Source organism: Bufo gargarizans, chromosome 4 (genome assembly GCF_014858855.1).
Source record: "Bufo gargarizans isolate SCDJY-AF-19 chromosome 4, ASM1485885v1, whole genome shotgun sequence".
NCBI lineage: Eukaryota > Metazoa > Chordata > Amphibia > Anura > Bufonidae > Bufo > Bufo gargarizans.
The window spans coordinates 200,080,078-200,095,348 of NC_058083.1; the positions used below are offsets into that span (position 1 = coordinate 200,080,078).

Genomic DNA, 15,271 nt, shown 5'->3' on the forward strand with positions numbered 1-15,271 from the left:
GGGGGAATTACTATTACTGGGGGCACTAATGGGAGAATTACTGGGGGCACTAATGGGAGCATTACTATTACTAGGGGGCACTAATGGGGGCATTACTATTACTGGGGAGGACTAATGGGGGCATTACTATTACTGGAGAGCACTAATGGGAACATTACTATTACTAGGGGGCACTAATAGGGGCATTACTATTACTGGGGGCACTAATGGGGGAATAACTATTACTGGGGGCACTAATGGGAGCATTACTATTACTAGGGGGCACTAATGGGGGAATTACTATTACTGGGGGCACATATGGGGGCATTAATTTTGCTGGAAAGAACTAATGGGGGCATTACCATTACTGGAAGCACTAATGGGGGCATTATTATTACTGGGGACACTAATAGGGGCATTACTATTACTGGGGAGGACTAATGGGGGCATTACTATTACTGGGGAGCACTAACGGGGGCATTACTATTACTAGGGGCACTAAGGGGAGAATTACTATTACTGGGGGCACTAATGGGAGAATTACTATTACTGGGGGCTCTAATGGGAGAATTACTATTACTGGGGGCATTACTATTACTAGGGGGCACTACTATTACTGGGGACACTAATAGGGGCACAACTATTACTGGGGCACTAATGGGAGCATTACTATCACTAGGGGGCACTAATGGGAGCATTACTATTACTAGGGGCACTAATGGGGGCATTACTATTACTGGGGACACTAATAGGGGCATTACTTTTACTGGGGGCACTTATGGGGGCATTACTTTTACTGGAAAGAACTAATGGGGGCATTACTATTACTGGGGGCACTAATGGGGGCATTATTATTACTGGGGGCACTAATAGGGGCATTACTATTACTGGGGAGGACTAATGGGGGCATTACTATTACTGGGGAGCACTAATGGGGGCAGTACTATTACTGGGGGCACTAATGGGAGCATTACTATTACTAGGGGGCACTAATGGGGGAATTACTATTACTGGGGGCACTAATGGGAGCATTACTATTACTAGGGGGCACTAATGGGGGAATTACTATTACTGGGGGCACTAATGGGGGCATTACTATTACTGGGGGCACTAATGGGGGAATTACTATTACTGGGGGCACTAATGGGAGCATTACTATGGGGCACTAATGGGGGCATTACTATTACTGGGGAGGACTAATGGGGGCATTACTATTACTAGGAGCACTAATGGGAGCATTACTATTACTAGGGGGCACTAATAGGGGCATTACTATTACTGGGGGCACTAATGGGGGCATTATTATTACTGGGGGCACTAATGGGGGCATTTCTATTACTGGGGAGGACTAATGGGGCATTACTATTACTGGGGAGCACTAATGGGGGCATTACTATTACTGGGGCACTAATGGGGCCATTACTATTACTGGTAAAGAAAAATACTGATCTGGGCTCTTATCTGCCGGACTCCTTATGTATTACTTACTTTAGATAATAGTCCAAAATCTGGGTGGGTATTCCCTTTAAAAACAGGTGAAAAAATGCTTTAATAAAAAAAAAAAAGGTGAAAAATTCTATATGATCTGTCCATCGGGCAAATAACACCCGTGTTAAGCCACGCCCTCACAACCACACCCTCTTTGGGGTGAGGCTTAACTTGGCAGCTTTATAATAGATCATGAGAAGATTGATGGAGTCTCCGTCTTCTGCTTCTTTACTAACCGCAGTCCATTAAACGCTTCGTGTTGAGATAACAAGAAAATCTGTGAAACCCCGCCCTCTGCCTCCACATCCCCGCCCCTCCTCCCATCGGCCCCGCTCCCAGCAGCAGGCACGGATTTCCCATCGGCTCTCTTGGCGACGCAGCCCCGCCCTGTCACATGACCTAGGATTAACCAGCCGCGCAACTGACCTCTGACCGATCATAAACCAATCAGAGCGAGCAGCGGGAGATGGGGCGGAGCGACATTCCCGATTAGGTGAGCTCTCGGATCCAGGTGACAGTAGCCCCGCCCCAGTCATCGTTGATTGGCTGCAGGTGGGCTGTGACGTACCCGGGCTGTGGTCGAAGGGTCACTGACATGGCGGAGACGCAGGAGCTGCACGGGCTGAGCGATGAGGTGGCGTACGCGGCCTGTACGGACCCGGAGCCGGTCACCAAGGTAACGTGGGCCCCCACATACTGAGCCTGACATGCAGACCCCCCACTCCCCCTTATAGCCTCTCACCCCTGAGGCTGTCATATTGGGGCTGAGGGGGCAGTGTAGGGCCCTTAAAGGGCTTCCGTCACCCCACTAAACCGTTTTTTGTTTTTTTTGTTTACTAATAATCCCTATACTGCGAGCTCTGCATACATAGGCTAAATAATCATTTTGGTTCAGTAGAATTTGATAAAAAGGTATTTTTATAATATGTAAATTACCTTGCTACTTGATGGTAGCAGCCGCATCCTCCGATCCTAATGACGCCCCCTCCGCTGTGTGATTGACAGGGCCAGGGAACGGGATCGTTCTCTGCTGGCCCTGTTTGAATTCCAAATATCGTGCCTGCGCCGTACCTGTCTTTAACCACTTCAGCCCCGCTAGCTGAAACCCCCTTAAAGGGAGTCTGTCAGCAGATTTACCCCTTTTTAACAGTTGCCATTATGCTGTAGCCGCAAAACAGACGATTAACACAGTACCTTGATACGCTTTGGTGGACTTTTAAATCTGCCAAAAACGAACTTTGATGAGGGCTCGCAAGTGCCCAGGGCGGAGTCCACCGTGTTGGAGCCCAGGCAGCTCTGCCTCTTCGGCTCTTATTCCCGCCCAGCCTCCTCCTCTGCTCGCCTGTCTGTTGTCTCTCCCCCTCAGCGAGATCCCGCGCCGACGCGATGACTTCCTTGGTCGGGGCATGCGCATAAGCTACTGCGATGCCGTGTCAGCAATGGGCATTGCAGTGCGCATGCCCCGGCTAAGGAAGTTATCGCATCGGCGCGGGATCTCGCTGAGGGGGAGAGACAACAGACAGGCGAGCAGAGGAGGAGGCTGGGCGGGAATAAGAGCCGAAGAGGCAGAGCTGCCTGGGCTCCAACACGGTGGACTCCGCCCTAAGCACTTGCGAGCCCTCATCAAAGTTCGTTTTTGGCAGATTTAAAAGTCCACCAAAGCGTATCAAGGTACTGTGTTAATCGTCTGTTTTGCGGCTACAGCATAATGGCAACTGTTAAAAAGGGGTAAATCTGCTGACAGACTCCCTTTAATGACCAGAGCACTTTTTACACTTCGGCACTGCACTACTTTCACCGTTTATCGCTCGGTCATGCAACTTACCACCCAAATGAATTTTACCTCCTTTTCTTCTCACTAAGGCTACTTTCACACTAGCGTTCATGGGTCCGTTCGTGAGCTCCGTTTGAAGGAGCTCACGAGCGGACCCAAACGCCTCCGTCCAGCCCTGATGCAGTCTGAATGGATGCGGATCCGCTCAGACTGCATCAGTCTGGCGGCGTTCAGCCTCCGCTCCGCTCAGCAGGCGGACACCTGAACGCTGCTTGCAGCGTTCGGGTGTCCGCCTGGCCGTGCGGAGGCGAGCGGATCCGTTCAGACTTACAATGTAAGTCAATGGGAACGGATCCGCTTGAAGATGTCACCATATGGCTCAATCTTCAAGCGGATCCGTCCCCCATTGACTTTACATTGAAAGTCTGGACGGATCCGCTCAGGCTGCTTTCACACTTAGAATTTTTTCTAAGTTATTAATGCAGACGGATCCGTACTGAACGGAGCCTCCGTCTGCATTAATATGATCGGATCCGTTCAGAACGGATCCGATCAAGCGCAAGTGTGAAAGTAGCCTAATAGAGCTTTCATTTGGTGGTATTTTATTGCTGCTGACATTTCTACATGTCTTTGATTTAAAAAAAAAAAAATGTTTGGGTAAAAGTTATAGCGTTTACAAACTATGGTACAAAAATGTGAATTTCCGCTTTTTGAAACAGCTCTGACTTTCTGAGCACCTGTCATGATTCCTGAGGTTCTACAATGCCCAGACAGTAGAAAAACCCCACAAATGACCACATTTTGGAAAGTAGACACCCTAAGGTATTCGCTGATGGGCATAGTGAGTTCATAGAACTTTTTTATTTTTTGTCACAAGTTAGCGTAAAATGATATATATTTTTTTTTTTTTCTTACAAAGTCTCATATTCCACTAACTTGTGACAAAAAATAAAAACTTCCATGAACTCACTATGCCCATCACAAAATACCTTGGGGTGTCTTCTTTCCAAAATGGGGTCACTTGTGGGGTAGTTATGCTGCCCTGGCATTCTAGGGGCCCTAATGTGTGGGAAGTAGTTTGAAATCAAAATCTGTAAAAAATGACCGGTGAAATCCAAAAGGTGCTCTTTGGAATATGTGCCCCTTTGCCCACCTAGGCTGCAAAAAAGTGTGACACATCTGGTATCGCCGTACTCAGGAGAAGTTGAAGAATGTGTTTTGGGGTGTCATTTTACATATACCCATGCTGGGTGAGAGAAATATCTTGGTCAAATGCCAACTTTGTATAAAAAAAAAAAAAAGGGAAATGTTGTCTTTTGCCAAGATATTTCTCTCACCCAGCATGGGTATATGTAAAATGACACCCCAAAACACATTCCCCAACTTCTCCTGAGTACGGCGATACCAGATGTGTCACACTTTTTTGCAGCCAAGGTGGGCAAAGGGGCCCAAATTCCTTTTAGGAGGGCATTTTTAGACATTTGGATCCCAGACTTCTTGTCACGCTTTAGGGCCCCTAAAAAGCCAGGGCAGTATAAATACCCCACATGTGACCCCATTTTGGAAAGAAGACACCCCAAGGTATTCAATGAGGAGCCTGGCGAGTTCATAGAATTATTTTTTTTTTGGCATAAGTTAGCGGAAATTGAATATATATATATATATATATATTTTTTTTTTTTCTCACAAAGTCTCCCTTTCCGCTAACTTGGGACAAAAATTTAAATCTTTCATGGACTCAATATGCCCCTCAGCGAATACCTTGGGGTGTCTTCTTTCCAAAATGGGGTCAGTTGTGGGGTGTTTGTACTGCCCTGGCATTTGAGGGTCTCCGCAATCATTACATGTATGGCCAGCATTAGGAGTTTCTGCCATTCTCCTTATATTGAGCATACAGGTAATGAGATTTTTTTTTTCCGTTCAGCCTCTGGGCTGAAAGAAAAAAAAAATGAACGGCACAGATTTCTTCATTCGCATCGATCAATGTGGATGAAAAAATCTCTGCCCCAAAAAAAAAAGGAGGGGAAAGGCGTCTGCCAGGACATAGGAGCTCCGCCCTACATCCATACCCACTTGGCTCGTATGCCCTGGCAAACCAGATTTCTCCATTCACATCAATCAATGTGGATGAATAAATCATTGCCGGGATTTTTTATTTTTTTTTATATACAAAGTGTTTGCCAAAGCATAGGAACGCCGCCTCCTCCTCAGCTCGTATGCCTTGGCAAACGTATCTGTTACTGCAGAGGAGAAATCCCGTCTTGCAGCGCCGCATACACCGACTTGCGTGTAATCTGACAGCAGCGCAATGCTTCTGTCAGAATGCACATCAGTGCTGCAGCTAGTCGATCGGTTGGTCCACATGGAAGGTAAAAAAAATAAAAACCAGGCCGTAACGCAATAAATTTATTAACTTTATAATAACTTTTGAACAGAACATATAAACTTTTTTTAACTTTTGAAACTGAACTTTAACTTTTTTGCTTACTGGTGTTTTTTTATTTTTTTTGTGGTGGTGTTTTTTTTTACCTTTTATAGAACAAACCTCTCCTTTCCCATGGGACAATGTGCAAAGCGCAAATCGCCCAAAGATGTGGCGAAGTACATTATGCACTTTGTCCCAGGTGAAAGGAGAGGTTTGCAGCAGCTCTGTGAGTGAATGGGCCCTAATAGCCCTGTGTGCCTGTCCTGTGAGATGTGATCCCTATGCTAGGTGTACCTGTGAGTGGTACTTCCGGAAACACTCTCCAAAGCATAGGGCAGGGTGGTCAGGACAGTCAGGACAGAAATAGCGGGTGTCACGCCTTATTCCACTCCTGCTACAGACACGACATCTTTTTCGGGGTGACGGTTGGGTTGAGGTACCAGGAACGACATTGGGGAAATGTCGCTCGTGTAGACGGCTCACTACACTGGTGGATGGGGCCACGGAACCTCCTGGATACAGGAGGCTCTCGATGATCTCTTCCTGAAATTTGAGGAAGGATCCAGTTCTCCCAGCCTTACTGTAGAGAACAAAACTATTGTACAGAGCCAATTGAATTAAATATACAGACACCTTCTTATACCAGCGTCTGGTTCTGCGGGACACTAAATACGGAGACAACATCTGGTCATTGAAGTCCACCCCTCCCATGTGTAGGTTATAGTCGTGGACTGAGAGGGGCTTTTCAATGACACGGGTTGCTCGCTCAATTTGTATTGTCGTGTCTGCGTGAATGGAGGAGAGCATGTAAACGTCACGCTTGTCTCTCCATTTCACCGCGAGCAGTTCTTCGTTACACAGTGCGGCCCTCTGCCCCCTTGCAAGACGGGTGGTAACGAGCCGTTGGGGGAAGCCCGCGCGACTAGTTCGCGCGTTACCACAGGCGCCAATCCGTTCTAGAAACAAATGCCTAAAGAGGGCCACACTTGTGTAGAAATTGTCCACATAAAGATGGTATCCCTTGCCGAATAAGGGTGACACCAAGTCCCAGACTGTCTTCCCACTGCTCCCCAGGTAGTCAGGGCAACCGACCGGCTCCAGGGTCTGATCTTTTCCCTCATAGACACGAAATTTGTGGGTATAGCCTGTGGCCCTTTCACAGAGCTTATACAATTTGACCCCATACCGGGCGCGCTTGCTTGGGATGTATTGTTTGAAGCCAAGGCGCCCGGTAAAATGTATCAGGGACTCGTCTACGCAGATGTTTTGCTCTGGGGTATAAATATCTGCAAATTTCTGGTTGAAATGGTCTATGAGGGGCCGAATTTTGTGGAGCCGGTCAAAAGCAGGGTGGCCCCTGGGACGGGAGGCGGTGTTGTCACTAAAGTGCAGGAACCGCAGGATGACCTCAAATCGTGTCCTGGACATGGCAGCAGAGAACATGGGCATGTGATGAATCGGGTTCGTGGACCAATATGACCGCAATTCATGCTTTTTTGTCAGGCCCATGTTAAGGAGGAGGCCCAGAAAAGTTTTAATTTCGGAAACTTGGACTGGTTTCCACCGGAAAGGCTGGGCATAAAAGCTTCCCGGGTTAGCGGTGATAAATTGTGTGGCATATCTGTTTGTTTTGGCCACGACTATGTCTAAGAGCTCCGCAGTCAAGAACAGCTCAAAAAATCCCAGGGCAGAACCGATCTGAGCCGTCTCAACCCGAACTCCAGACTGGGCAGTGAAAGGGAAAACTACAGGTGCGGCTGAAGTTGGGGACTGCCAATCAGGGTTTGCCAGCACCTCTGGGATTCTAGGGGCTCTACGGGCACGTCTTTGCGGTGGCTGCGACGGGGTCACTACTGCACGTGCCACCGTACCAGCTTCAACTGCCCTTCTGGTGCTCGCCACTTCACCATGTTGTACGGCAGTGCTGGTACTTGGTCCAGGGAGGGCTGCGCTGCTGGTGTATGCCTCACCACGTAATCCGACAGCACCAGCCCCACTCTGCTGCTCTTGAAGCGGATCCTGCGCAACCTGTGGTCTAGCGACACGGGGCCGGGTACGCCTGGTGCTATCAGGGACCTCAGCCTCCTTGTCCGAACTTTGGGTCAGAGTGCCACTGCTTTCTACAGGTTCGTATTCTGACCCGCTGGATTCATCAGATGAGGGTTCCCATTCCTCATCCGACTGGGTCAGAAGCCTGTAGGCCTCTTCAGAGGAATACCCCCTGTTAGACATGTGGGCAACTAAATTTAGGGGTATTCCCTGAGACTACCCAAGAAAAAAAAAGCAAGCCTGTCTTACAAAGGGGAGCCTAGCGAAGTACCGGAGGCCGCTGCGGTTGATAAAAAATATCAAAACTGATTGTTTTTTATCGCCGCAGTGCGTGTAAAGTGAATGTGCAGCGATAAAAAAAACACATTTTTTGTCACTGCGGTGGGGCGGGCGTGGGTGAACGCACGTGTGGGCGACCGATCAGGCCTGATCGGGCAAACACTGCGTTTTGGGTGGAGGGCGAGCTAAAGTGACACTAATACTATTATAGATCTGACTGTGATCAGTTCTGATCACTTCCAGATACTATAACAGTACAAATGCTAATCAGCGAATAACAGACTGCGGTGCGGTGGGCGCTAACTGATCCCTAAACTACCTAACAAAGGGGCCTAAACTATCCTAAACCTAACGGTCAATACCAGTGAAAAAAAAAAGTGACAGTTTGCACTGATCACTTTCCCCCTTTCACTAGTGATTTGACAGGGGCAAGAAGTGGTGATCAAGGGGTTAATTGGGGTGCAGGGGGTGATTTGGGGCTAAGTGTACTGTTTGGTATACTCGCTGTGTAGCCTGCTCCTCTGCTGAGACCAACCGACCAAAAGGACCAGCAGAGGAGCAGGCAGCCATATAACAGATCATATTTACTAATATGGCTTGTGATTCGACATTTTAAAAATCGCCGGCCTGCCAGCAACGATCATTGGCTGGCAGGCTGGTGACGAAATTGTTCATTTGCCGGCCCGCGATGCTGCATGCGCTGGCCGGCTCAGTCCGAAATCTCGCATCTCGCGAGATGACGCACGGATGCGTCCAGGAGGAATGAATCGACCGCCTCCAGGACGCATCCGTGCGTTAGGCGGTCGGGAGGCGGTTAATGTTCTATATGGAGAGGGGTTGTTACATTGTGTCTCCTCTGCATTGTAATTGGTCACATTTTTTCGGATCAGCGCGGTGGGCGGAGTCGGCAATAGTAAACTCTTCTGTCCTTGCTCTGAGGTCCATGTCTTGGGGGCTGTTCACACACAGCAGACTCGCTGCAGACATTTCTGTGATTGTGCCGCAAAACGTTCTCATTCTGATGGGGCTAAATCTGCGACGTGTTAATACACCCTTATATTCCAGGTGCCTCCAGAGCTGCACTTCGTTCTACTCCAGTCACTTCCACCTCTTCAGTTCTTGTACCTCTGTCTGCACTTACAGTTCTCATACTCTTTTCACCTCCAGAGCTGCACTCGGTTCTCACTGTCCTGCTGTTTTCCTCCTGTTCCTGCTTGTTCAGTGTCTGGAGCTGTCCTGCTCTGATGCTTTGGAGTCCTGTTTCCTTCTCACGTCTTTTCTTTCTCTTGCAGGACTTTATGATGCAGCAGACGATGCTCCGCATCAAAGACCCCCAGAAATCGCTGCCGTTCTACACCAAGTGCCTCGGCATGACGTGAGTCTGACCAGTGTCCTCCGGGACCAGCAGAGGGCGCCCCCCAGTGCCGTCACAGTCTACATACAGCTCATTGTACCCGGAGACATAAGAACCGACTCCTGCGTACGGCCCGGCAGCTTCTAGTGGACGCTTTAATGTTTAAAGGGGTTCTCTGCTTATAACGCTCCAGCGCTGATATGACCTCCAGACATTACATCCTATGTGACTGATATCAGCCGCTCCTCTTATAACGCTCCAGCACTGATATAACCTCCAGAGACATTACATCATATGTGACTGATATCAGCCGCTCCTCTTATAACGCTCCAGCCCTGATATAAGCTGGCCTTTATTGGGTGACCGGCCCTTTAATACAAGGCGAGGAGCATTCTGGATAGTAACTTGAGTCTTGTCTCCCTCAGTCTCCTCCAGAAGTTCGATTTCCCCTCTATGAAGTTCTCCTTGTATTTCATGGGCTATGAGGACAAGAAGGACATCCCTGAGGACATAAATGAGAGGACAGCCTGGACATTTTCGCGTAAAGCGACCCTGGAGCTCACACAGTAAGATTTGCTCTCCTCAGGTTCGGCTGTTGTCCCCCATGCTTTACACTGCAGGTGTGCTTATGCACAGTTGTGATCACTGTCTTCAGCTTGAGGTAGTCGGAAATCAACCTCTTCCTTGTGCTGCACTATGCCTCTTCTATGCTTTACACTGCAGCTGTGCTCCATTCCAGTTTATGTAAGCACAAATGCTTGTTCCCCCCCCCCCCCCTTTACTACTATGTACCCTCTGACGTCAGGTGACTCCTCTTGTGTTTATTTCCTGCAGTAATTGGGGGACAGAGAATGATGAGAAGCCGTATCACAATGGAAACTCGGATCCGCGTGGATTCGGTAAGTTGTCAGAATCCGTGGACGAAGGGATATCAAACCTGCGGTCTGTGCAGTGAATAGCCTATTGTCCGCTGTTATCAGCCATCGTCTTATAACGCTGCTGCACTGTTATAGGGTACTGGCCCTTTAATTCAGTGAGCTGACCCCGACCCCTCTGCTCTCCTCCTTGTCACAGGTCATATCGGCATCGCGGTCCCCGACGTCTACGTCGCATGTAAGCGATTTGAGGAGCTCGGAGTCACATTTGTGAAGAAACCGGATGACGGTAAATAAGACTCTGAACTGCTTGTCCAATATCTGTCTTCTGTCACACCCAGGGCTGCCTGCACCGTGCCTATACTCCAGTCACACCCAGGGCTGCCTGCACCGTGCCTATACTCCAGTCACACCCAGGGCTGCCTGCACCGTGCCTATACTCCAGTCACACCCAGGGCTGCCTGCACCGTGCCTATACTCCAGTCACACCCAGGGCTGCCTGCACCGTGCCTATACTCCAGTCACACCCAGGGCTGCCTGCACCGTGCCTATACTCCAGTCACACCCAGGGCTGCCTGCACCGTGCCTATACTCCAGTCACACCCAGGGCTGCCTTCAAGGTTCCTATGATGGTTGAAATTGTGCTCAGAGCTTAGTTGTCACATGACTGCGCTTCTGATATATGGGGCTGGAGTCTCTGAGGTCAGCAGAATGTAGACTGCAGCTCTGGGTATGACTGGAGGATGGGACATTGCATCAGAATAATGAGCGCTGCTTTTTCTGTGTGCTATGTAGTAATGTGTACAGTGTGAGGGCAGAAGAAGCCACCAGTGTTCTCGGTGCAGCTTTGAGTGTGAGCAGAGTTATCCAGCCGTATATGATCGGTGTAAATGATGCGACTTCCTGATTTCTTGCAGGTAAAATGAAAGGCTTGGCGTTTGTTCAGGATCCTGACGGCTACTGGATCGAGATTCTCAGCCCCAACATTTTGTCCGTCGTGTAAGCGGCCGCCATTGCTCCACATCCGACGCCTCTTGCAGAAATTGTGATGCTGCTGTAGAGCGGGGGTCAGCATCCTTAAGCACTACAGCTGTTGTGAAACTACAGATCCCAGCATGCTCCATTCATGTCTATGACAGTTCTGAGTAGAGCAGTGGAACTATGCATGCTGGGAGTTGTAGTTCCACAGCAGCTGGAGGAATTGCCTACCCCTACTATAGAGCGTTACACTACATCACTCTGGTATAGTGACAGGTCATGTGACTGATCACCTGCTCTAGAGCCGCCCTGTGCATCGTCAGTATTAGCCCAGATTTAGTGCCTTAACAGGAGCGCGCCGCGTAGAACGTCGTCACCGTGCTCCGACCATCGCAACTCTGTGTTACCTGACAATAAACAGAAAACCCTGTGGGGAGTGACTGTCCGCTGGGAGTTGTCTGCTATATTTTATACATGTTTCGGGGCGGTCTCCGGAGTGATGGCGCTGCTTGCGCACGTGTTTTTGTTGCTGTCGTTTACCAGGTGTGATCCAATACATCAAAAAGGAAGTAATATATAGTTGTCTCTCGTTTTCTGTACTCAGCTGCTATACAAACCCTTGAGTAACCATGGATACAGACTACAAGTAACCTGTGTTGTCTGATCCTGTGGTCATGTGTTCCTATTCCCTCTGGCTTCTGTCTTACAGCAAAATTAAGAACGGAGAGCAATAGACTGTATTCTCCTGTCCTACAGTCATCCTCTCCCCTGAAATGGCTGATAACAGGGGGCAATAGACTGTATTCTCCTGTCCTACAGTCATCCTCTCCCCTGAAATGGCTGATAACGGGGGGCAATAGACTGTATTCTCCTGTCCTACAGTCATCATCCCCCTGAAATGGCTGATAACAGGGAGCAATAGACTGTATTCTCCTGTCCTACAGTCATCCTCTCCCCTGAAATGGCTGATAACAGGGGGCAATAGACTGTATTCTCCTGTCCTACAGTCATCCTCTCCTCTGACATGACTGATAACAGGGAGCAATAGACTGTATTCTCCTGTCCTACAGTCATCCTCTCCCCTGAAATGGCTGATAACAGGGGGCAATAGATTGTATTCTCCTGTCCTACAGTCATCCTCTCCTCTGAAATGGCTGATAACAGAGGGCAATAGACTGTATTCTCCTGTCCTACAGTCATCCTCTCCCCTGAAATGGCTGATAACAGGGGGCAATAGACTGTATTCCCCTGTCCTACAGTCATCCTCTCCCCTGAAATGGCTGATAACAGGGAGCAATAGACTGTATTCTCCTGTCCTACAGTCATCCTCTCCCCTGAAATGGCTGATAACAGGGGGCAATAGACTGTATTCTCCTCACCTACAGTCATCCTCTCCCCTGAAATGGCTGATAACAGGGAGCAATAGACTGTATTCTCCTGTCCTACAGTCATCCTCCCCCTGAAATGGCTGATAACAGGGGGCAATAGACTGTATTCTCCTGTCCTACAGTCATCCTCTCCCCTGAAATGGCTGATAACAGGGAGCAATAGACTGTATTCTCCTGTCCTACAGTCATCCTCTCCCCTGAAATGGCTGATAACAGGGGGCAATAGACTGTATTCTCCTGTCCTACAGTCATCCTCTCCCCTGAAATGGCTGATAACAGGGGGCAATAGACTGTATTCTCCTGTCCTACAGTCATCCTCTCCTCTGAAATGGCTGATAACAGGAAGCAATAGACTGTATTCTCCTGTCCTACAGTCATCCTCTCCCCTGAAATGGCTGATAACAGGGAGCAATAGACTGTATTCTCCTGTCCTACAGTCATCCTCTCCCCTGAAATGGCTGATAACAGGGGGCAATAGACTGTATTCTCCTGTCCTACAGTCATCCTCTCCCCTGAAATGGCTGATAACAGGGGGCAATAGACTGTATTCTCCTGTCCTACAGTCATCCTCTCCCCTGAAATGGCTGATAACAGGGGGCAATAGACTGTATTCTCCTGTCCTACAGTCATCCTCTCCCCTGAAATGGCTGATAACAGGGGGCAATAGACTGTATTCTCCTGTCCTACAGTCGTCCTCTCCCCTGAAATGGCTGATAACAGGGGGCAATAGACTGTATTCTCCTGTCCTACAGTTATCCTCTCCCCTGAAATGGCTGATAACAGGGAGCAATAATATGGAGAGGAATAGGACTCTAAAAGTAGTCGTGTGTATGAGGCTTCGGTCTGTACTGAGAGATGCGCTGGAGGAACAGCATGGAGGACGCCTCCTTTTACCCCTTACTGCCCTGTATATGTGCGATTCACCTGGCGGGTCAGATGAGACCAAAGTTAAACTTTTTTACCTAAAAGCAGAACGCTATGTGTGACGGAAAAGTAACCCTGCACATCCCCCTGAACACATCGTCCCCACCGTGAGACATGGAGGAGGCTCTTCTTCAGCTGGGACAGGGAAGCTGGTCAGAGGTGATGGGAAGCTGGATGGAGCTAAATACAGGGCAATGGAGGTAAACCTGGTCGAGGCTGCAAAAGACTTGAGCCTGGGGAGGAGGTTCACCTTCCAGCAGGACAACAACCCTCAACATCCAGCCAGAGCTACAAAGGAAGGGTTTATAATAGATGAAAGCATCTTCATCGTCCAGACTAATATCCCATTGAGAATCTGGGGCAAGACTTGAGAATTGAAGTTCACAGACGCTCTCCATCCAATCTGAGTGCTAGCTCTTCTGCACAGAAGAATGGGCAAATATGTCGGCCTCTAGATGTGGAAAGCTGGTAGAGACAGACCCCAAAAGACTGCAGGGAAAGGTGGTCCTACAAAGGATTGACTCAGGGGCTGAATACAGATGCACCGCACTGTCCAGATTTGTATGTATTAGAAATTGTGAAATCCTTGTATCATTTCCTTTCCACCTCACACATATTTGTTACTTTGTGTCGATCACATAAAATCCCAATAAAAATACATTTAAAAAATAGTGTTTAGAGAGGACTCACTTCCTGGACAACGATAGGGGTGGGTGCACCTACAGGAAGATTACACCCAATCTTCAGAAAATAGTGTGTATATGAACGAGTAGTAGGGCACACCTACACTTGGACACACATAAGAGATTTAGTAAATACAATTTATTCAAAGAAACACTGTGTGCAATAACACATATAGAAAAGAAGGAAGGTATATGGAAGAAGATGAAGAACTAGCTGACTGCCTCCATGAATACTTCTGTTCAGTCTTTACGAAGGAAAATGAAGGAGAAGGACCTCAGTTAGGAAGGAAGACTAATGAATCTTTTGACGCATGTGTCTTTACAGAGGAAGAGGTTCTGAGTCAGCTGTCTAAAATTACTACAAATAAGTCACAGGGGCCTGATGGGATACACCCAAAGCTATTAAAAGAGCTCAGCGGTGAACTAGCAAAACCATTAACAGATTTATTTAACCAATCACTGGCAACAGGAGTCGTCCCAGAAGATTGGAAATTAGCAAATGTTGTGCCCATTCACAAGAAAGGTAGTAGGGAGGAATCGGGCAACTATAGGCCAGTAAGCCTGACATCAATAGTGGGGAAATTAATGGAAACCATACTTAAGGAGAGGATTGTGGAACATCTAAAATCCCATGGACTGAAAGATGAAAAACAGCACGGGTTTACTTCAGGGAGATCATGTCAAACTAATCTTATAGATTTTTTTGATTGGGTGACTAAAATAATAGATGGCGGAGGTGCAGTAGACATCGCTTATCTGGACTTCAGTAAGGCTTTTGACACTGTCCCACATAGAAGGCTTATCAATAAAGTGCAGTCTTTGTGCTTGGACTCCCATATTGTTGAATGGATTAGGCAGTGGCTGAGGGACAGACAACAGAGGGTTGTAGTCAATGGAGTATATTCAGACCAAGGACTTGTTACCAGTGGGGACCTCAGGGATCTGATCTGGGATCTATATTGTTTAATATCTTTATCAGCGAAATTGCAGAAGGCCTCGATGGTAAGGTTTGTCTTTTTGCTGATGACACAAAGATTTGTAACAGGGTTGATGTTCCTGGAGGGAAACGCCAAAT

At 48.2% G+C, this 15,271-nt stretch overlaps 1 protein-coding gene across 1 annotated transcript; it reads left to right on the forward strand.

The window, feature by feature from the left end:
• Positions 1-1,912: 1,912 nt before the first annotated feature.
• LOC122934973 (lactoylglutathione lyase-like) lies at positions 1,913-11,646 on the forward strand. Its single transcript, XM_044290660.1, has 6 exons — positions 1,913-2,143; positions 9,287-9,369; positions 9,774-9,914; positions 10,183-10,247; positions 10,423-10,512; positions 11,141-11,646. The coding sequence occupies exons 1-6, from the start codon at positions 2,063-2,065 to the stop codon at positions 11,224-11,226; spliced, it is 546 nt and encodes a 181-aa protein (XP_044146595.1). The 5' UTR covers positions 1,913-2,062; the 3' UTR covers positions 11,227-11,646.
• Positions 11,647-15,271: the final 3,625 nt, after the last annotated feature.

What these genes read in the sequence shown, in the direction of transcription:
- LOC122934973 (XM_044290660.1), top strand. Translation starts at nt 2,063, where the DNA reads ATGGCGGAGACGCAGGAGCTGCACGGGCTGAGCGATGAGGTGGCGTAC. An exon ending in GCGACCCTGGAGCTCACACA is followed by an intron (nt 9,915 to 10,182) that starts GTAAGATTTGCT and finishes TATTTCCTGCAG; the next exon opens with TAATTGGGGGACAGAGAATG. An exon ending in TGTGAAGAAACCGGATGACG is followed by an intron (nt 10,513 to 11,140) that starts GTAAATAAGACT and finishes GATTTCTTGCAG; the next exon opens with GTAAAATGAAAGGCTTGGCG.